The sequence below is a fragment of the Otolemur garnettii genome, unplaced genomic scaffold, assembly GCF_000181295.1.
Source record: "Otolemur garnettii isolate 467f Iridium unplaced genomic scaffold, OtoGar3 scaffold00007, whole genome shotgun sequence".
NCBI lineage: Eukaryota > Metazoa > Chordata > Mammalia > Primates > Galagidae > Otolemur > Otolemur garnettii.
The window spans coordinates 10,871,344-10,892,252 of record NW_003852402.1 but is presented as its reverse complement, the minus strand read 5'-3'; the positions used below and the strand labels follow the sequence as shown (position 1 = coordinate 10,892,252).

Below are 20,909 nucleotides of genomic sequence, written 5' to 3'. Positions count from 1 at the left end.
TGGCTCCTTCTGAGCTCTGAGTTGTCAGGTTATGGGTGTACTCTCAAAGGAAGCTGGTGGAGGAGGAGGGCCAGAGTGCTTTCTTCTATGAATAAAATACTCCAGCATCCATGTCTGGACTTCGAGCTACCAATTCTTATCATTCAATGGCTTTTTTTGTTGTTCACTCACAGGCTGTGGGGCATCAGGTATTTCTCTGTACCTGCCCAGAAAGGCTCAGTAAACACTTGCTTAGTGGAATGTGTAAAGAGGTTGGCTCCTCCTCTAGGCTATTCCCCTGAACCCCCCACCACCCCCAGCAGTAGCAGTAGCAGGAGCCCCAGCCTGGGAAAGAAGACACAGGACCCGCAGCCGCAGCAGGATGGGAGCCCATTGCTGACAGAGTGTCTGGCCTCAAATTACACTGTATCAGAGCTCGGGCATAAAATTAGCAGCAATGTTCTGTGTCTAAGAAGCCAGAGAAATAGCCATGTTCAGCAGAACAGAAGAAAGGGAGCGAGTGGGGGAGGGGAAGAGCTGGCCCACCACAGGCAGGCTCTGGGCTCTTCCCTCGACACTGCTGTCCCCCCCTTGCAGAGGCGGCTGCCTGGTGGTTGAACCAGGGCCACAGGAGGTTTCTTGGTGTTTGAGGACAGGGATATGGGTAGACAGACCTGAAGAAATCTGCAAAGTTGAACTTGAGGGCTTACATGTCTTACATGAAACACACACACACATGCAGACATCCACACTGAAAACTATGAAAAAGAATAAGAAATTCCCATATGTCTGGGCACTTTTCTCATTAACTATTACCGTGATCCCATTAAGTAAGCCTATTTTACAGATGAGTAAACAAAGGGCCCGAGAGGCCACGCCAGCTCACCTGTGCTCACGCGTTACAAACACACCTCATTATGTGCCTGCCTAGATTCAAGCATCTAAGTACCTTCTGCCATACTCACAGTACCACTGCTGTATACATGTTATGCTCTTTTTAAAGCACAACACAAACACATACTTGCCTAGGCAAGTTGCGTGTGTTCATACACAACCATGTGCTCTCAACCATACACTTGGGCTCCCCACAATCCCCTGCTGGTTCCGGATCCTGCTTTCTTGCTAAAATTGTTTTGCCATTTCCTGTCTTCTCCGACCAACCGCAGGCCAATGCCTCCTCCCTCAGTTGTAGCTAGCGGCTTGCATCTCTTGGTACTTACAGTCACTTGCCACGAATAAGCCTGTTCTGCTCTTTCTCTTTCAATCAGCTCATCCCTTTTATAGGAAGCCCTGAGACAGCAGTGACTCGCCAGATTCGTTGTTGCGTTATTTCTAGTTCTGGTATAAATTCTTTGGCGTCTGAAGAGTCTGTGGACTTTGTTTGACAGCCTAAACGTCCTCTGAAGGATTTGGAGTTTTGGTTTGTGAGCTCACAGAGCAGCCTAGCAGACTCTTGCCTCCAAACCTTTTTATGTAATGCCCTGGCTTAGGCTTTGTGCATCGCACAGGGAGCTCATATCCAGGCCTCACAAGGGTTCGCACGTTGGGCTTGCAGCTCTGATTTGCTCCACACGCCCCTTGGTCCACTCATAGCCTGGGTGGGCCCTTCACTCCTACTGTGACGCCAGGCTGACGGCTGAGAACTCTATTCCCTTAATCAGTTCTGACCACAACTTCACACTGGGAGCTCAGATTGGACTTTCCACCCACAGCAGGCCCCATAGCATGGGCCCGGTCCCAGATGAGGCCTTAAAATCTTAGTCCCAACCCTGTATATCCATTCTCGGCTTCCCCATGGACACTGGGCTACAAGCCCCTTTCTCTAGAATTGGTCGCTGGCCCCTGTCTTAGAACCTACAAATTGTACTTGTTTTTGAGTTGAGATTTGTTTGTTTAAAATACTTTAAAAAACAGGTCATCTAGCAATTTTTTCCTATTTGGAGTCAGATGGGAAATTTCACCTTTTGTTCACTCTGCCGCCTTGATTTACATCTGTCTTCTAAATGCCTTGTTCAAGGAAGAGTTCGCGATTATCTCTCCATGTTTCTTTCCTGTGCCTTCCTCTTTCTCTGACTTGTCTCTTCGTCCTAAGAATCCTTAAGGGATCCTGGTTTTAGAAGAGCCCTGGTCCCTGGTATGGCTGGATGAATTGAAGGAGATTCTTGCTGCACCAGGGCTGTGTGACTTGGCCCAGAGCACGTTCCATCCTGGGGACTCTGGCTCTACCCTCAGTTCAATTTGGGGCAGCAGGTCCCATGGGTGGCTGGGCAGAGCAGGGACAAGGTTCAAAGGAGAGCATGAAGCTTCCAGCTTCTCTCCATTCCTGGAGAGAGGCAGCCCTGGGCACCCTGAGAATAGCTCCTGTTTTGGTCCTTTTGTCTGGGAAGTGAGAGACCCTGGCTCTAGGTTTGGCTCCATAGACCCTGGTCCAAGTCCTAGGTCTCCTAACGCGGCCTGGGTTTGGAGCAGAGGGAGCAGAAGGGCCTGCCTGTCAGAAAGGCCCGTACACCGATGCCTAAGGCACAGCTGCTTCCTCATCTCACCCTCTGTGTCTTTCTCTGCATCTGTGATGCGGAGTGTGACGTGAATACAAGCCTATAAGTGCGTGTGTGCCCTTTTGGGAGTTCCTGGGGTGGCTGTGCCCTTCCCTCCTGTGGACTTCCTCTGGGAGAGCTCAGAATCAAATAGCCCCAGTGTTAGGAGGAGTTTCAGAGCCACCAGGTGCCACTAGGCATGTAAATACACAAACAAGTAGGAAATTACTGCAGCTACCAGAGTTCTGCAGTGACAGCACAGGGACCTATGATAGATGGTGGTAGGGAGGGCCTTCATTTAGGGTGAGGGGTCAGGGCAGAGGGCATTCCAGCAGAGAGGACCCATACCCAAAGATCCTGAGGGGTAAGCATCTTGGAGCATTCTAGAAAAGGAAAAGAGGCCAGGGAAATGCAGTGGGTCCTTGAGGGCTTCAGAGGCAGACAGGATGAGGCGTTCGGACTTTCTCCTGTGTGCGGGATGAAACAGTTGAAGAGTTTAAGCCGGAGAATGTGATCAGGTGGCAGTCCCACAGAGAGGGCTGGCTGGGCACAGGGGTTTAGGGATGAGAAAAGGTCATCCCAGAGTGCCAGGGTAAGGACAAAATGGGAGCACGAACCAACCTTCACACTCTACTACAACAGAGGTCAGGGAAGCCAGGGGGGCTTCCTGGAGGAGGTGGCATTTGCACGGGGCCTCAGAGATGGCAGGCAAGATGAAGGCCAGTTTTCCAGGCCTAGGGAAGAGCTTAGGCAAAGGTGTGGCAGTGAGGGAGTGACGGTTGGGTCAGTTGGGCTGGAGGATGAGTAGTGACTCCCCTGGTCACAAGGCCCCTTGGTGGCTGAGTCAGCAGTGGAACTCCACCTCTGATGGAGTGGAGGCTTCTGATGCCCAATTGAGGGTTGGCACCAAGGATGGGCATCGAGGCAGACTTGGTGCCTGAGGGTGGGCAGTTCCTCAATTGCTGTGCAGCTGGGAGGTGGGGAAAGAGGAAGTGTGGGCCACAGGCCAGACACGGGGCTGGAGGAGGAGCCTCTGCTAGAGTGGAGACAGCAGGGTGGGCCTCCCTCAAGGCAGCTCCTGGGGACTCCCAGGCCCACAGGCTGAGAAAGGACGCAGGGCAGGGTGGCTGGAGGAAGTGAGAGGTGAACTCAGCCTGGGCCTGGCTGGGTGAGACCCTCTACCTGCTCCCCTGGACCCTTTCCCATCATGGCCCTGGCCCAGCAGCTGCGGGCCGAGAGGTGAGTGCCGGGCTGTTGTCTTCCCTGGGCCCCTCCCTGCTCCCAGCAGGCCTTGGGGGCAGAGCTCAGCCTTCTGCAGCCCCTTATGATCAGCAGAGGTGGGGGTTGAGTCAGAATCCAAATACTCAGAAATGCAGACTCTCAGAAGTCTGCATTTAAGGAACCTTTGAGTTGTGGCTTACCACCAGCAGACACAAATGAGAACACCAAGACTCAAAGAGGGGAGTGACATACTCAGGGCCACACACCAAGTGGGCGACAGAGTCTGGATAGGAACACAGGTGTTGTAAGGCCCAGGCTGGGGCTCTTTGCCCCACATTGTGGTCAGTAATGGCTTTCCATCTTCTGTTCAAACTGAGTCACAGAATCTGGATTATTCTCCCTGTTTATTCAGGTTTGGTTCAAGTGCCACCTCCTCCAGGAAGCCTTCCCTGACAGCTCCTACCTCATTGCTCTCTGATCTCTCACCCTGTTTCCATTTTATACATAGTCCTAATGTTACTGGCATAATTTTATTACTCAATTTTTAAATTTTTCTCTATCCTTGGCTCCATGAAGTCTTTTGTATGTTTTGATCACTGCTGTATCCGTGGGATGTAGGACAGGGTCAGTGCCTACTAAGTGCTCAATACGTGTTCCTGAATAAATGAATGAGTGAATGGATTTCTGAGCTGGAAAAAATGCACTAGATCCCTCTAGTCCAAACTTGCCATTGCACAGATAGAGAAACCGAGGCCTAGGGAGGATAAAGCACTCACTCAGGGTCACTTAGAGTGACTACAAGGCTGGGCCTAGCTTCACCTCTCAGCAAGGATGTTTCAGACTTTCCTTAGCAGTCAGGTCTGTGTTCCAAGCTGCAGGGGCCCCAGGGACAGAGCCTAGCTCCTACCCCCCTGGACTGGAACAGCAGTTGACATCTGGAGGTGGATGCCTGTATACACTTTGTGGAAGCCAGCAGAGAGAGATGGGTCAGGATGGTTTAGGCCCTAAGTGGGCAGCAGAGGGCCCGTGGTAGAGCTGGGGGCTGGAGGTAGAACCTGGGGTGGAATTTCCAGAGGCTGAAGGTCAGAGTGCAGTCTTGACTGTGTGTAGGGGTGAGGAGGACCAGCAGAAGCAAATACTTAGGGGGTCAGAATGGCCCTCCTGACCCACAGAGGGCGGTGCTGGGGGCTGGATGAAGTTGGTAAGACTTCCTCTTCCATAAGTTCTCATAACCAGGCTGGCACGCAAACTCCAATCTTCCTGCAATAGCAGCTGTTTGAGGCTTGGGGGGCACTTCCTGCTTTGGGGTTAGAGGGTTCAGGAGATGATGTCAAGGGCTGGCCAGCAGGACTGTGTTCCCTTCCTCCCATTCCTGTCTCTGATGAGCATCAGTCTTGACACCAGAGGGGGCAGGGCCACCACTTTGTGGAGCTTTTGAGCCAGGTCCTGGGGCCTGTGGACTCCTGCACCCCAAGTGCCTCCCTGACAGCAGGCCTGGAGTGCTCTGCTCGAGGCCAAAGCACAGGGCATGATGAGAGGGAGCAGGTTCACACAACAGGACTTTCAGGCACCCCAAGATATCCAGTGACGGAGAGGGCTGCCAGAGGGTGGCAAGTTCGGTTCTAACAGCCCTGTTTTGAGCACCTACTATGTGCAAGGTGCTGTGAAACTAGAACTAGCTGCTCTCCAAGGGCTCTTACAGCTGCCGGCCTCGGTCTCGACTCCAAAGTGGACTTTACGTGAATAGCCAAATGTGCACTGGGTCCAGGCGAGCCCCAGCAGGGCCTGGGCTCAGTCTTCCAGGAAGGGGCTACTCCAGATGACTTCAAGCTGGGTTTCCTGCACCCCTCCCCCATCCCTGTGCAGCAGCCTCCCTGCCCACCCCTGCTGGCCACCTGGGTCCCCCTTACACTACCTATCAGAGGCCTCACTAAACACAAATGCAGACAGCAGCCACATGGTGAGGACCTACTGTGTGCCAGGCTCTGTTCTGGGCACTGGGGATGCAGCATGAGCAGAGTTCCTGCCCTTGTGGGGATTTTAGGGCTGTGCTTAGTACAGATGGGACCTCATGACCAACCAAAAACATATTGTCCCCATTTTTCCGAAGGGGGGAAGAGCCAGAACACAAAGAAGAATCTTCTCAGGGGAATCGGCCTTTACCGTTCTAGACCTTCCTTTATCTGTGCCTAGACCATCTGCTGGCGTATTTAACCCCCTTCCTTGGCACCCCTACCCCAGGGAAACTCAGCCCCTCCATGAAGCACAGAGGGTCTCCCACATGAGCTCTGCCTCTCTGTGGTTCTCCTCTGGTCACTTTCCACCCTGTGCACTGTGCTCGAGCGAGCCCAGCTCCCATGGGTCCTCGAATGTATCCTCATGAATGTGCTCTCACGTGTGGCAATGGGCTTTGCACCTGCCGTCCCCCTGCCCAAAAGGGCTTTCCCGCCGTCTGTGGCTGACCCTTCTTTGTGGCTGACCGCTGGCACCTCCCTGACTGCCCTCACCCTGAGGATGCCCTGCTCCCCTCTAAGGGCACATGGGCCTCCGCTGCACACATGCCAGCTCCCTGCCTCTCCTGTCTATTGCGATATTGATTCTTGGAGGGACTGTAACAAGGGCCAAACTCCTCTTGAAGCTCAAAATGCCATGTCATTTTCCTTCATAGCTCTATGACCATTTAAATGATGTAATTGTTAGTTCCGTGTCCAGCGCCTCTGCTCCCATGAGATCCAAGAAGCACATGTGTCCTGATGGGCTGGGAATAATGTCTGTGCTACATGCGGGTTTGCTACAGTTTCTGTTACTACCCATGGGGACATAGGCTGCGAAGGGCTGGGAGGTATCTAAGTCTCCATCAAAAGCTGCTGAGCTGCTGGAAGCCAGTGTTAAGAAGCAAAATTCTGGAGCCTGACTGCTGGGGTTCAAATCCCAGCCTCCCAACTGAACTTGGGCAAGTTAGTTGACCTCTCTGACCCTCATCTGTGCCTCATGACCTTGTCTTACAAGACGCCCTGGTGCATAGTTCCTATTACCCAGCCTGCCTGACCCCCTGCCGGGGACATTTCTTCCCCCTCAGGTCCCTTCCGACCCCACCCCCATCACACTGCGGAGGAAGCTACTGATGAAATTTACAACCTCAGGGGAGAAAGTGCAGGAGGAAGCTTCCCCCGGGGTGTCACCATGCATGTGGGGAAAGTGAGTGAGAATGTGGCCAGTAGCCACTGAGCTTTTGGGGCTAGGCTGGGGGAATTTCCTCTGCCCTCCCACTGCTGTCCCAAGTCACCCCAGGGTGGCAGCCTCCTGGGTTCTAATGCAGCCACAGGAGCCCATGTCACGTGGGGCCAGCATGGCTGGGTGTAGGGAGTCCCAGCCAGCTCTGAGCCCTTGGACAAGCAGTCCCTGCCCTCACCCTGTTTCCCAATTTGCTACACTGGAAGAATCACCACTGCTTCTTGTTTCTTTAACCATTTATAAGTGGCTAGACACAGTGACCACTGGCTGCCCCTACTCCTTGGCTGTCTGTTTTCTCTTCCTCTCTGTCCCTCTCAGCCCCTTCCTTGGCTTGCTGATAGCTTTGCACTGGGGGTCCTAGCCACAAACCTCAGGCAGATAGATGGTTTTCACCCCTCCCAGTCCAGTTGAGACTGGAGACCCCTGTTCTGAGCTCCAGAGCTATACTGACTTCCTCCTGCCTGTCAACCTGTTTGCCCAGGAGGCTCTCAAATTAACATGTGTCAAACTGAGTCCATCAACCCTGCCCCTGCTCCCCATCCTGCCTAGAAGTATGGATGTCACTCTTGATACTGGCCTTTCTTTCACTCCCTTATCTAAACAGTGCCCAGTGCCTGCTGGTCATAACTTAGGAACAACTTGCAAATGGGTAATATGTCTGTTGGAAATGCATCAGACTACAGGGAACAGAGGAACTGGTGGTAGCTTAAACGAACAGGGCTTATTTCTTCATATAACAAGAAGCCCAGAGGTAGGCCACAGCTGGGTCTGCAGCTTAGTGACTTCAGGACCAGCTCCCCAGAGAATCCTTTGGTCTTCCTCGTGTTTTTGTCTCATGGATGCAATATGGCTGCTACAGATCCGGATGTCACACTTGCTTTCAAGACTGCCTTCTAGGGAGGAAGCTGTGCTGCTCTTGTCCATCACTCAGGATCAGGAAAGGTGATGCTCTGGAGAGGCCTCTGTGTCAGGTTTCCTCTCATGTCTTATTGGCCAGAACTTCTCTTAACTACAAAAGAGTCTGGGAAACAGGAGCAGGATCATTATGTCTGAGTCAGACCAACCATGACCTATCACCTTGGGGCAGAGCACATTGCTACTCTGAAGAAAATTGGCACCAGAAAGAAGCAGGGGACAAGCAAATGCTAATAGTGCCTGGCAAGGGTAATGGCCCTTGTGTCTGTCCCCTCCTGTCCCTGCTGTCTGGCTCAAGCCCATGTCATCTCTTCCTTTCCACATGGCTTCCTGGGCTGGCCTCCTAAAACCATCACTCCCTGTTGCCTGTGGAAACTCCTGACTTGGCCCTTGAGACTGGCCTCATCTGCCTGTTTAGTTTCAGATTGCACAAGACCTGGGCCCACCCCTCAGGAGATGCTACTCCCACTGCCTGGAAGAACCTCCCAGTGGGTTCCCAGCTCACATGTCACTTCCTTTTTGAGAATTTCCGTAGCTTGGGCATAATTAGTCCTCCTGTGTGGGGCTCCCACAGTACCCTGTCCAGGGCATGTTGACCTCATTTACCCCATGACACAGGGGCCTAGGACACGGCCTGGAATGGAGGAGGGGCTTGATACTTAGTTCCTGGATCAATGCACTTGCAAAAAGGCTTTTTAGACAATAATAAGGCTGTGTATGTAGGGTTCCCAGCTTCAAAGCCTTCACTTGCAAGGCCTCATCTGTGTCTTGTTATCTCTGTGTTCATCATTGTCAGTGACTGGGCCCAGCACGGGAGGGTTGCTGAAGGAGAAATGCCGGGTACACCATCAGTTTGCTTTGCACACCACCTCACACCCAGAGGCCCGTGGCTTGCATCAGGGTGATAACCAGGATTTCTTTTCTGGCCTCCCTCAGTGACTTTGAACAGCTTCCAGATGACGTTGCCATCTCAGCCAACATTGCCGACATTGAGGAGAAGAGAGGCTTCACCAGCCACTTTGTAAGAGAGACCCCTGGTCCTTAACCCTCTGCCCAGTGAACCTCCATCCAGCTGACCTCTCAACTTTTACCCTCCAACCCCTGCACGTCTAGCTCTCTTATCTCTTACGTTCTAGCTCAGTGGTTCTGAACAGGGCTGACTTTACCTTTCAGAGAACATTTGACAATACCCTGAGACATTCTGACTATTGCATCTAGGGACAGGGCTGCTGCTGGTGAGCAGAGGCCACGGCTGCTGCTACACGGGCCATATGCAGAGGACAGCCCCCAGCAGTGCTGAGGCTGAGAAGCCCCGTGCTACCCCTTTGACCTCTGACCTTCCCCCTTTCCTTTTGCCTTCCACCCCTGGCCTCTGAGCCTCCTGCCTGGTTTGTGTCATCCCTAGGTTTTTGTCATTGAGGTGAAGACAAAAGGGGGCTCCAAGTACCTCATCTACCGCCGCTACCGCCAGTTCTATGCCTTGCAGAGCAAGCTGGAGGAGCGCTTTGGGCCAGAGAGCAAGAGCCCCCTGGCCTGCAGCCTGCCGGTGCTCCCAGGTAGGATCCACACTGCCCCCTCCTTGCAGCTCCTAAGTGAATACTATGCATTTAGTCCATTAGAGGCGTGGGGGGCACTGCCAGCCCTCCCTGCTCCATCTGCCTCTCTGCCTCTACCCCAAGGGCTCCAGCTGCTCGGCCCTTGGCCTGCTGTGATGTTTACAGCCTCCTGTTCCTGCCATTCACCACTGAGGAGGCCTTAGTCTGGAGCACAGCAGACAGGGTCCCCGAGGGTCTTTGAAACATACCATCTTCCAGCCTCCCTCTGCCTCCTTCCAGGAGTCCTCTCACTCCCCAGTCTGAGCTCCCACCAGTCTCTGTGGCTCCCTTTCTCCCCACTCCCATCCTGCCAGGAATGGACAGTCCCCTCACACCTCCCCATCCTTCCTCCCCCGCTCTGTCCTAAGTGCACCTGGGACAGCTCCACACTTCTGGCTCCTCAGCTCCCATCCCTGCTGCCTGAGCCCCCAGGAGGGAACCTCTCATGATGGGAGGGTTACAAGGAGGTGGTCTTAGTGGAGCCCTCTATGCTCTACAGGTGGAAAACAGGGACCCTTATCATCCTTCCTCAAACCTCAGGGACTCTTTTTGACTGACCCTTCCTCAAGCTTGTGTACACTTCCTCTCTCTCTTCCTCTCTATCTCCCTCCCTCTCTCTATCTCTCCCTTTCTCTGCTCTCCCCCATTCCTCCCCTAGCCCCCACTGTAACCCCCACCCCCCATCTCAGAATATAACCATGTTTTTCCTCATTTAGCCCTACCAAGGAAATCGAGGGGCCTTGCCTATTCTAAGCCAACCTCTCCCCCTGGGGTCTCCTCTATTTGGGGGCTCTCCCAGACAACCTGCCCCTCATTTTCCTTGTATAGTTGCCTTCTCCCTGCTATACGAACCTGCCCTGCTAAGCTCCTTCATGGCTGCTCTCCTCTCCTGGAGCCTCTGTGTCCCCAGAGCCCTTAGAGATGGCTTTTTTCATACTTTGACAAATCTTTACTTATGGTCTTACCTTCATGTCACCATCCTCCTCTCCACTCCTTGGCCTGGCTTCACTCTCACTGCTCCACTGACAACGTTCCTCTGGGTAAGGTGGGCTGGGTGTGACCAGCCAATTTTGGCTTCTGTGGGCTCATCTCTGGTCTCATCCTCACACCTCTGGTCCTTCCTCCCTTGAGTTTTCTGCATCCTTCTTTTGCACCAGTGTCTCCCAATTCCCTTCCTACCTCACCTCCCCATTACTGAGTCTACCTTCTCTGCTGCTCCTTGGAAGGTGTGCGTTCTCTGGACAGACACAGGCCTCTGTCTTCTCCTTCCAAACACACACCTGGGCAAGCTGACCAGGGTCAGCTTTCTTGCTACTAACTCCCAAATGTCTAGCTCTAGCTCAGACCCTCCTGCCACCAGCAGACACTACCCCTTCCTGCCCTGTGGACACTGGGGCCAGATGGGTTTCAGACTTAGGGGAATGGCTCCACCCATGCTCCCGCCTCAAGGCTTCTGGAGATGACCTTTTTCAGATGTGAATCACATCTTTCGGTTGGTCACGATGAATTTCCCTTCCCCCAGAATGTTCTGCCTTGAGGAATTCTTCATCTACTCTACAAATATTTATTCACCTGGGCATGGTTCTAGACCCATGGATCTTAGCCTTGGTGGCATATTAGAAATACCTTGAAAAACTGAAAAAATCCTGATTCCTGAGAGCCACCCCAGAGATTCTGATTTGACTATTTTTGGGTTAGTCCCACACAGGGAGATTTTGAAAAGCTCTTTGGGTGACTTGAATGTGCAGCCAGGATTGGAAACCACTGTCTTGGGTGGCAGGAATATAGCTGTGAACAGTGCAGAGATCCTGTTCTCTTGGAACTAAGAATCCTGTGTGTGTGTGTGTGTGTGTGTGTGTGTGTGTGTGTTTGGAGGAATAGGCAATGAACGAATAAGTAAAACAAGAAAACTATCAGCTGATGATAGTGCAACTCAGAACACAAGTTGGATGGTGGGGTGGTGCTGGAGTGACCACTCTGGTGCCTGGGAGGCCATAATGAATAAGCAGGGAGGGGCTCTGGCCAGGATTCCTGACCTGCAAGGGAAGCCCCGAGCCCCAGGCCATGTTGGCCCAGGCTCCTAGGACAGCTCTTTGCCTCTCTTCAGCCAAGGTCTATGTTGGTGTGAAGCAGGAGATTGCTGAGATGCGGATACCTGCCCTCAACGCCTACATGAAGGTATCAGTGGACTGGGCCACCTCTTGGCACTTGGGAGGATGGGGAGTGCTGGAGTGGAGACTTAGGCACCACCCCTGGGGCATGGCTTTGGGGCATAGGGGCTGGCTCTTGGCTGGATGGCCATCTTCAATTCCTAAAGGTCTAGCCTGGGGAGAGAAACATGATGTGTGCTCTGGGTTCTGGGGATTGTGGGAGGAGCAACAGAGAAGGTACAAGGAGCTGCACTTTGACTCGACAAATCTTTATTAGTGTTCCGAGTCAAAGCAAATGTCTGTGCCAGGAGTTAGGGCACAGCAGTGAATTTGATGCAACACTTATCCCCAAGGGACCCACTGCTATATGAGAATACAGGCAGGTGGATTGTGTGGTCACTTGGAGGCATGCATACACCTCTATCCCCAGGTGGTGACTAATGAGGCCACAGATCGCTCATACAGGGCCTCTGTGCAAACTAGAGAGGGTTCCCCTCTGGGCCAACACACACCCCTCACCTTAGCATAGGATGGATTTTACCTGGGCTCAGGGGTCTTGGCTGGGCACCCTAGAGTATTCTCCAACCTGCAAACTGTCGATGTCCCTGTGAAATAGGAGCACAGAGGATGGAACAGCTTAGAGGCAGAAGTCAAAATGATCAGGAAAGGATTTCATTAATCAGAGCCATCCAGAAAGGTGCAGCACTCCTCATGAGGTTAGACCGTAGAAAGCTGGTAAAGCAATCCCCTTCATAAACAACAAGTGTCCTCATGGCTGAGGAGCCCTGAACTTGGAGGCTCTGTGGTCTTGGCTCTGACACAGACTGGCTGGGTGATTTGGGTAAGACACTCGTTCTTTCTAGGCCTTGGTTTTCCCACTTATGAAATGGGACAGCACCTAGAACCCTCTGGTCTCATGGGAGTAAAGTTGGGATCTTTTGAGAAAAGGATGTGAAAGTGCTTTGTAAATTGTGACCCTGCTTCCAGATGTGAAAGTTCTTGAATCTTAATGGAGGGCGTGGGAGGAGGGCACAGGAGGTGGGAGGATATAGGAGAAGGCAGGGGGCTGTGGAAATCTGGGCTCTGAGCTCAGAAGAGAAGGGAGGGAGGGAAGCCTGCACTGAAGGCATCTACCCTCAAGAGGGCGTAGTGACAGCTGCTCCCATGTGGCTGAGGCTCCACCCTCCTTCTGGGGGTGGACTCTGAAGGGAGGGAAGGAGGAAGACAAGGTAGGGAGAGAGGATCGGGCCCAGGCTCTTCACTCCACACCTGGAGGCTTAGCAACCAGAGGGTCCCATCATCCCTGAGATTAGTCAATGCAGAAATCTCCACTATAGCAACCCCAAACTGTGCTTGCACACCCTCAGAGATGGGGAGCTCACTACCACTCTGCCTTGACTCTGCCTTGACCTGCTTGTCCCATTGTTGGGCAGCTATGAGAAAAGCCCAATTCTCTGTAATTTCTACCCACTGATCTCCATCCTGTCCTCATGAAGAATGTGAATCATGTCACAATGACAACTGGCCTGAAACTGTGCAAAGTGATTGCGTTGCCAACCAGGATGCTCTTGGTGCACGTTTATGGATAAATGAATATTTTTATTTAATCTCCTCAATAACTCATGAGTTAGGTGCTATTTCCCCATTGACAGGTAAGGAAATGGAGGCACAGACAGGCGAATCCCTCAGTGTCACAGAGCAGTCAGGTTGAGGGAAAGGATTTGAACACACACCTCTGTGACTCCAGGGTTTGAGCTCCTACCTACTGTGCTATGTTGTAATAGAAAACAAAACAAAACAAAACAAAAACAGCGACAGTGATGCTCTCTAACTTAGGCGGGCACTTACTGTACACCTGTTCTAAGTGTTGTGCATGTATTTACTTATTTAATTTCCCACCAGGGAGATGCTGTTATTATCATCCCCATTTCATCAATGGACATCTAGAGCCATGTTTGCCCAAAGTCCCCCAGCTGGTGCATGGTGGAGCTGGGATTGGGTCCCAGGAGCTCCTGGCTCCTTAAACACCTGCCACGCTGCCTCTAGCCTCTCCCCACATGACAGGCTCTTCCAGGCTCTGCATCCCCCATTCCTCTGGGATAGAGTCCCTGGCCCTTCCCTGTCCTGCTGCCTCCAGGAGACCCTTGTGACAGAGCCAACCCCACAGTTCCTGGAGCCGAGCAGCGTATGGGGGGGACACCACCCGGCTCTGGGTGCTGAAGTTCTCACAGCTTCAGGGGCCTTGCATGGGTGTAACCAGCGCGAAATGGAATGAGGAGACTAGGGCTTGAGTCCTGACCATTTCCTAGCTCTGCCCCTAGACTGGCCACTTTCCCTCTCCAAACCTCAGTTTCTCCAACTGTGACATGAGATAAAGTATGAGGAAGCATTCTTAAGGCTGTAATGACCCCAGCCATGGTGAACTTTGGAAACACAGTTGTCTTACCTTGAGCTAAGGAGTAAGGCAGATGGCTCTGGGTGCCCCAGCTCTGTCACTGACTGTGTGGTCCTGGGCAGGTCCTTCACCTCTCTAATCCTAACTCACAGGTTATGATGAGATAGCGCAAGGACACACATGTGTCCTGGCATAGTCTCCACCAGGTCCTGTTACCTGTCATCACCCTTGTTGTTCTTGGAGAACTTTCCAAATAGCCAGTGTCCCTTCCTGACCTTGAACCCAGGAACAAAATTTGTGAAGTGTTACCTTCAACCTGCTGAGTTTGTTTTTTTTAAATCTATTTTTGTTTCAGGCATCAGGCTTAGGATGCATTAATAGAGAGAGGAGGGCTAACACCGAGAGGCAGGGATGGGGCGCCCAGGTCTTTCTGCTGACACCCCCTGTTCCACACCCTCTCCCACACAGAGCCTCCTGAGTCTGCCTGTCTGGGTGCTGATGGATGAGGATGTCCGGATCTTCTTTTACCAGTCACCCTACGACTCAGAACAGGTGCCCCAGGCGCTCCGCAGGCTCCGCCCACGTACCCGGAAAGGGTAGGTGACTGTCTGCTGTGCTCACCAGGCCAGAGGCCTAGGCCCCTGATGGAAAGTTATCTCTCTTCCCTTGAAAGAGAGAAGGAATTCAGATCCATTCTATCCCTGGGCACTCCAGGAGGGTTTGCTTTATTAGATGAGTTTGTATAGTCAGCTTCAGGCTGGAGGGACAGAGGGTGTGTGCTTTGATGAGATAGTGAGGAGTGGAGGAGGGGGACTGGGACATCAACCCTGGAGGGTTTGGTGCCACAGTGACCACTGGGGATGGCCCAAGAACTCTGGGTGCCTGGAAAGAGTGGGGAGCAGAGAGGAGGGAAGAGCCACTTAATTCACAAATGTCCCCCAGCTCCTCCTGGAATGGATTCCCTGGTTTGCTGCAGTCCCTGAGGCTGTCTGTCCCTTAGTACTGGTGGTACCACATGGGCTTCCCCATGACACTGCTGTTCCTTTATTCCAAAGAGCACACCCCTCCCTTCCAGCCCCCTTGTTAGCAAAAGGCAATCATCAAATCTCCAAGCTACTAAAATCCTGCTGGACTTCCAAAGTCCAAGTTGCTGCTAGTAAGAATCCAAGGAAAAGCAGGACAGAGCCTTGGTAAGGGTCACCTTTTGGCAGAGAATCAGGGAGCTAGGCTCAGAGAGAATCTCAAATCTTCTCTCCACAGCAAGAGCGTGTCTCCACAAGGTGCTGGCTTTGAACTCATGGCAGCTCCGAGAGCAGAGGTATGGGCGCCATGTCCTCCCCCTGGGGCAGCAGCCCTGCTCCACCTGTCGGCCACTGAGCCCCTCCTGCTGGGCGCTACTGGGAGCCTAGGATGGTTCTGGGCCCTGCAGCCTCTGCCTCTTTCATGGGGACCACCAGTACAGCCAAGGGGAGGGAAAGTGACCAGCACATAGAAGCTAAGGAGACCATATCTACCAATGGCACATCCCACCAGCTTACCTTAGCCATCACTGGACCAGTCCTGCCTTGGAGGCAGAAGCAGCAGAGATGACTCAGACAAGGCTCTATCTTCAAGGAGCTTGAAGCCTCAATGGGCATCTTAAAAATCAGTGAAGGCAGGGAGGGCCCTGGCAGAAGGCAGCTGGAGGTTATGGGAGGCCTAGAGCCTGCAGTGAGGCCTGGGGGCTGGGGAAGGTGCTTGGTCCAGAGAGTTTGGACCCTTTCCCTGTGTGCTCATCCCACCAGTCCTGGAAAGAGCATCCATTTTGGAGTCAGGGAGACCTGGGTTCAAACCCCAGCTCCTCTTCTAACACATAGGATGGCCTCAGACAAGTCACTCATTCTCCCTGAGCCCATTTCCCCATCTGTAAAATGGGCCCCCGAGCACGTAAGGAACTTCAGTATGCTTCCTCCTTCCCTCCTTACCCTACTTTTTTCCTCAGGCCATGTTTGATTTCACTGGGAACAGCAAGCTGGAGCTGAATTTCAAAGCTGGAGATGTGATCTTCCTTCTCAGTCGGATCAACAAAGACTGGCTGGAGGTGAGTTTGAAGGTGAAGGTGGAGGTGACTGTGGATGGGAGAGTAGAGGTGAGTTTGGAGGTGAGAGTGGAGATAAGGGTGGAGGTCAGTTTGGAGATGAGAATGGAGATGAGGGTGGAGATGAAGGTGGAGGTGAGTATGGAGGTGAGCTAGCTTTAGGGGTGGTAGGGGTGCAGAGATTGAGGAGGGGTCAGGGAAGAGATGCCATCTCAGGATAATCCTGAAGATCTAGGCAGGTAGGGAAGCCTACAGGAACACAGCCACTGTGAGGCAGGTGTGTGGCAGGAGCAGAACATTCTGGAGCCCATGCACCTGCCCACCTGCCTTTGGCTTTGACCCTGACAAATGGATTGCTTCTGGCAAGGAAGTCAACCCACTGAGTGTGGTTTCTTGGTCTGTAATGGGGTTTCTCTGCAGTAGTACTATTGACATAAGAGGCCGGATAACTCTTTGTGGTGGGGCTGTCCTGGGCATAGCAGGGTGGTCATCTTGGGGCTCCCTATGAATGCCAGCAGCACCTCTCAGTTACAGCAATCATGCGGGTCTCTAGACTTTTGCTTGAGGGGGACAAGGTCATCCCTGGTTGAAAACCACTGGTCTGTAATATGGGCTGACCTTACCTTGACAGCAGCAGTAAGAGATTGCAATGAAGAGTATGAGTCTTGAGAGTGCCTGTGTTGGTCACGTACTAGCGATGTTTTTAACCAACTCAGTGGAACTATTGGAAACTTGTGCAATCCTATGGTTTCCTTTTCTGTAAATGTTTCTTCATCATGTTCCCAAAAGGGGTAAAGGAGACGGTAGCTGTACAGGGCTTACATACCGAGAGCCCGGATGTGTGGCGCCTGGCTGGGTGTGAGGGTCCTTCGGAGACTTAAATGAGGCTTCAAAGGCTGTGCCTGTCCCCATCACTGCTTTGTCCCTGGTGACCTGCAAGAGGGCTCCATTCTGATTCAGGGAGTGGAGACAGGAAATCACTGCATGGGGGCTCTGGGTCGGGCCAACCTTTTGCATCGGATCTTATCTGGACTCCGTGCTCCTGGGTTAGGGGGAGTCTGATGATTCCAGACGGGTCTAGAGGCAAGACCAGTCTCCAAAGGTCTTGGCACCATCGAGGGTCAAGTCAAGTCCCTGGTCTCCATGTGCTGGAGAGAAGCAAGTGATGACTGGTCTAGCTGGTTTCACAGTTTCAATTTGACCCAATCCTGGAGCTCTGTTTCAGGGACTTGCAGCTCTTACAGCCATGGGAGGGGTCCTTGGGTCACTCTCCAGACATAGGAAACATTTATCACCTTCCTGTTTTTTGGAAAGTCCTGTGTGTCAGTATGCTGGCTGGCCTTGGGCCTCAGGTTGGAGGAGGGGCAGGCAGCTTGGAAGAGGCTGTGCTGAGCCTCGGTTTATAGGTCTCTAAAGTGGCATGTAAATCATGCCATAATCATCTTCCATAGGGTCACTGTGAAGGTTAAGAGAACCCATGTGCAAAGCCCAGGCAGTGGCCGGGTCTTGGTCTGGCATGTGGGAGAGGGGCCTGGGCTAGAGGAAGAGATTTCTGGCTACTTGGTTTAGGGTAAGGTCTCAGTGGCATCTGTGGAATGAATGAATGAGTGGGGGTCACCTGCAGGCCCTTCTCCACTCCTCATCCTCTTCTTGCCCTGTTCTATTTTCCTCTTTAACACCTACTGCCTTTGGGCTCCCCAAGTAGGTCACTGTTTACACGTACCACCTATCGCCCTTCATGGTGACAGAAACTCCATGAGGACAAGGACTTCCATCAGTGTTGAGAGCCTAGTACCTGTCACATAGCAGGTGCTTGAAAAGCCTTTATTGAATGAATGAATGAATGAATGAACAAATGAGTGAGCTGAAAGCAGCTAAGCAGGGATGATAAATTCAGATCTTGTGCTATTCTAGAAGTAAAATATTAGTCTACTTAAGGTGGACAGACAGGTGAACCCCTCCTGTCTTCTCCTCCCTCTAGACAAGGGCACCCAGATCTCCCTGCCTGTCCTTGTCATTGGAAAGGGGCCAGGGGTTCTGAAGCATGGTCCTCCCGCCTCTCCTCTAGCCCACCAGACGTCCCTTCTCTTCCTCTCCAGGGTACTGTCCGGGGAGCCACAGGCATCTTCCCGCTTGCCTTCGTAAAGATTCTCAAGGACTTCCCTGAAGAAGACGACCCCACCAACTGGCTGCGCTGCTACTACTATGAAGACACCATCAGCACCATCAAGTGCGTGGCCTGTGGGTGGGAGGGGCTGCCACCCTTCCTGCAGTCCCTGCCACTACCATCCCCCATTCCATATGCCCCCTGTGTCCCCTCCTAACACCAAAGCTCCCTGTGGCTCCCACTGCCTTCCAGACAAACCACAGCGCTGTCACAGTGCTGTTAAGGTCCAGCACAGCCTGGCCAGCTTCACTCACGCCCCCTTTCTGGCCTGAAGCCCCTCACCCTGGCCTGTTGCCCCTTTAGGGACATTGCGGTGGAGGAGGACCTTAACAGCACACCACTGTTCAAAGACCTGCTGGAGCTCATGAGGTGAGGGGCTGCGGGGGCAGGCCCAGACCCTGCAGAAGGGAACAGAGGGAGTAGGGCCAAGGATTAGTGGTCAGCTGCTGGGTACAGTGGGGGCATCACCTGCCGGGGCTGGAGATGAGCGGGGTTGCAGAGAGGTAAAGGGATTTGGCTGAGGCCACACAGTTTATGAGTCCAGATTGAGACCTGTGGCTTCAGCCAAGTCTCTTTGGCTAGAAGCCTTGGACATGGGTTCTCCACCATCAGGGAAATCATTACCTTTGATTGGTAGACAGTTATTTTACAGAACGGTAACAGCATTGTTAGGTGTCTAACTATGAAAGTAATACCTGCTTGTTACAGAACAAGACATGTCGGTAATCATGTCAGAAGTGTACCAAAAGGTAGACTCACCTTATATGTTTATCTGTCTCATTCTTTGCTGTACATTCAGATCTCTCCAGTACACACACACCACCCCTCATACACAACACGCACATCACATACACACACCCCACTATACACACACCCTACACACACCCCACTCATCCCACATATACCCTATATACACCCCCCCACACACACACACCACATATGCCACACACATGCACACACGCACACACCACACACCCCCCACACACACACACAAACGTGACTTTGCCTGCCCGCAGCCCTTCTGCAGCCGTGCCTCCAGGGCCAGAGCCATGCCCTGCTGTGGGCCCCTGAGGATTGCTCCCACTTTCTCACTACTAGAAACAGTGTTGTGATGACCATCTTGGTTTGCCTATTGGGTGACTCATCTGATTATTGCTTTGTGATGACTTTCAAGAGGTGGAATTTGGGGATCAAAGTATTTGCGAGTCTGTTAGGCCTCTAGCCCATTTTGATGGATTCCCTGTGGGAAGATCAGATCAAGTTTTACATTGCAGCCAGCTGGAAGAACGCCCGCCTCCCTGCACCCCACATCAGAAGGCTCCATTGCTTACCAAGCTCTCCTCTCCAGGGCTTTCCTCTGCCCTTGTCTGTGCCAGGGCAGAACCAAAGCCAGTCCTCTTCCTCACTATAGCACAATAATTTATTGTCACAGTCCCTTCTCTCCTTTGGGCCTCAATTTTCCCATCTGTACCTTGGGAAGTGGGACTCTTTGGATGATAATGGCCTTTGTCAAACTCTGACCTTTTCTGATTCTTAGACCCAGGCCCCAGGCCCTAAGGCTCTCTTTGCTCCTCTCCCTGGCCCTGCCTAGGCCCAAGCCCCTGGGATCTCTCCTCAGGCCCCTGATTAACCCTGATGTTTCCCACATAGGCGGGAGTTCCAGAGAGAAGACATTGTCCTAAATTACAGGGATGCTGAGGGGGATCTGGTCCGGCTGCTGTCCGATGAGGACGTGGGGGTCATGGTGCGGCAGGCTCGAGGACTCCCCTCCCAGAAGCGCCTGTTTCCCTGGAAGCTGCATGTCACCCAGAAAGACAACTACAGGGTCTACAACACAGTGCCCTGAGCTGGCGCTGTCCCTGTGGCAATGAGGGGCACCTGGCAGAGAGCCTCAGAGGAGATCAGGACCAGAAAAGCCTGGGAGGATGGCACAGACTTCCCGGCTTCAAGGCTGATGGACCTGCCGGACTTGGCTTGTACTTGCTTGTGTCTTTTCTTCACCTCTGAATTAAATAAACTATTTCACCTCGAGGGACCTGACTGGAGAAAATAGTATCTTTTTGTAGGAAGAGAAAAGAGGGAATAATATACCATCTAATGAGTGTCAACTAGGAGCCATTTGTATCTGGCAGGGGGCCCTGGCTCTGGGCCACCAGCCCAGCCACCCCTTTCCTCACCATGTCCCTGTGTGGGGGAAGCCTCCCCCGCCTTTTTTTTTTGTAGAGACAGAGTATCACATTATCGCCCTTGGTAGAGTGCTATGGCATCACAGCTCATAGCAACCTCCAACTCCTGGGCTTAGGCCCAGCCTCAGCCTCCCAAGTAGCTGGAACTACAGGCGCCCACCGCGACACCCAGCTGTTTTTTTGTTGCAATTCCTACCGGGGCCAGGGTTGAACCCACCACCCTCGGTATACAGGGCTGGTGCCCTACTCACTGGGCGACAGGCACCGCCTTGGGAAGCCCCTTTTTGCTGCCCACTTCACTCTGCCCCTCCCCCCCTTTTCCTGGGATTGGCACCTGCCTCCCAGAAGGGGTCTGCTCCCAGTACCCTCTGGGCTCCCACAAGTGCCAAGTCCTCTTCTGCGTGATGAAGGCTGGGCGACTTCCTGTTTCTGCTGCTCTGCAGAGGGCAAGGAGAG

The 20,909-nt window shown here is 52.8% G+C and overlaps 1 protein-coding gene across 1 annotated transcript; it reads left to right on the top strand.

The window, feature by feature from the left end:
- Nucleotides 1–3,531: 3,531 nt before the first annotated feature.
- NCF4 (neutrophil cytosolic factor 4) lies at nt 3,532–20,295 on the top strand. The gene is made up of 10 exons (XM_003783248.1): nt 3,532–3,752; nt 8,820–8,904; nt 9,289–9,439; nt 11,586–11,656; nt 14,492–14,619; nt 15,284–15,341; nt 16,005–16,103; nt 18,200–18,330; nt 18,571–18,636; nt 19,918–20,295. Exons 1-10 carry the CDS (start codon nt 3,721–3,723, stop codon nt 20,111–20,113), a joined length of 1,017 nt encoding a protein of 338 aa, XP_003783296.1. The 5' UTR covers nt 3,532–3,720; the 3' UTR covers nt 20,114–20,295.
- The last annotated feature ends 614 nt before the right edge of the window (nt 20,296–20,909 follow it).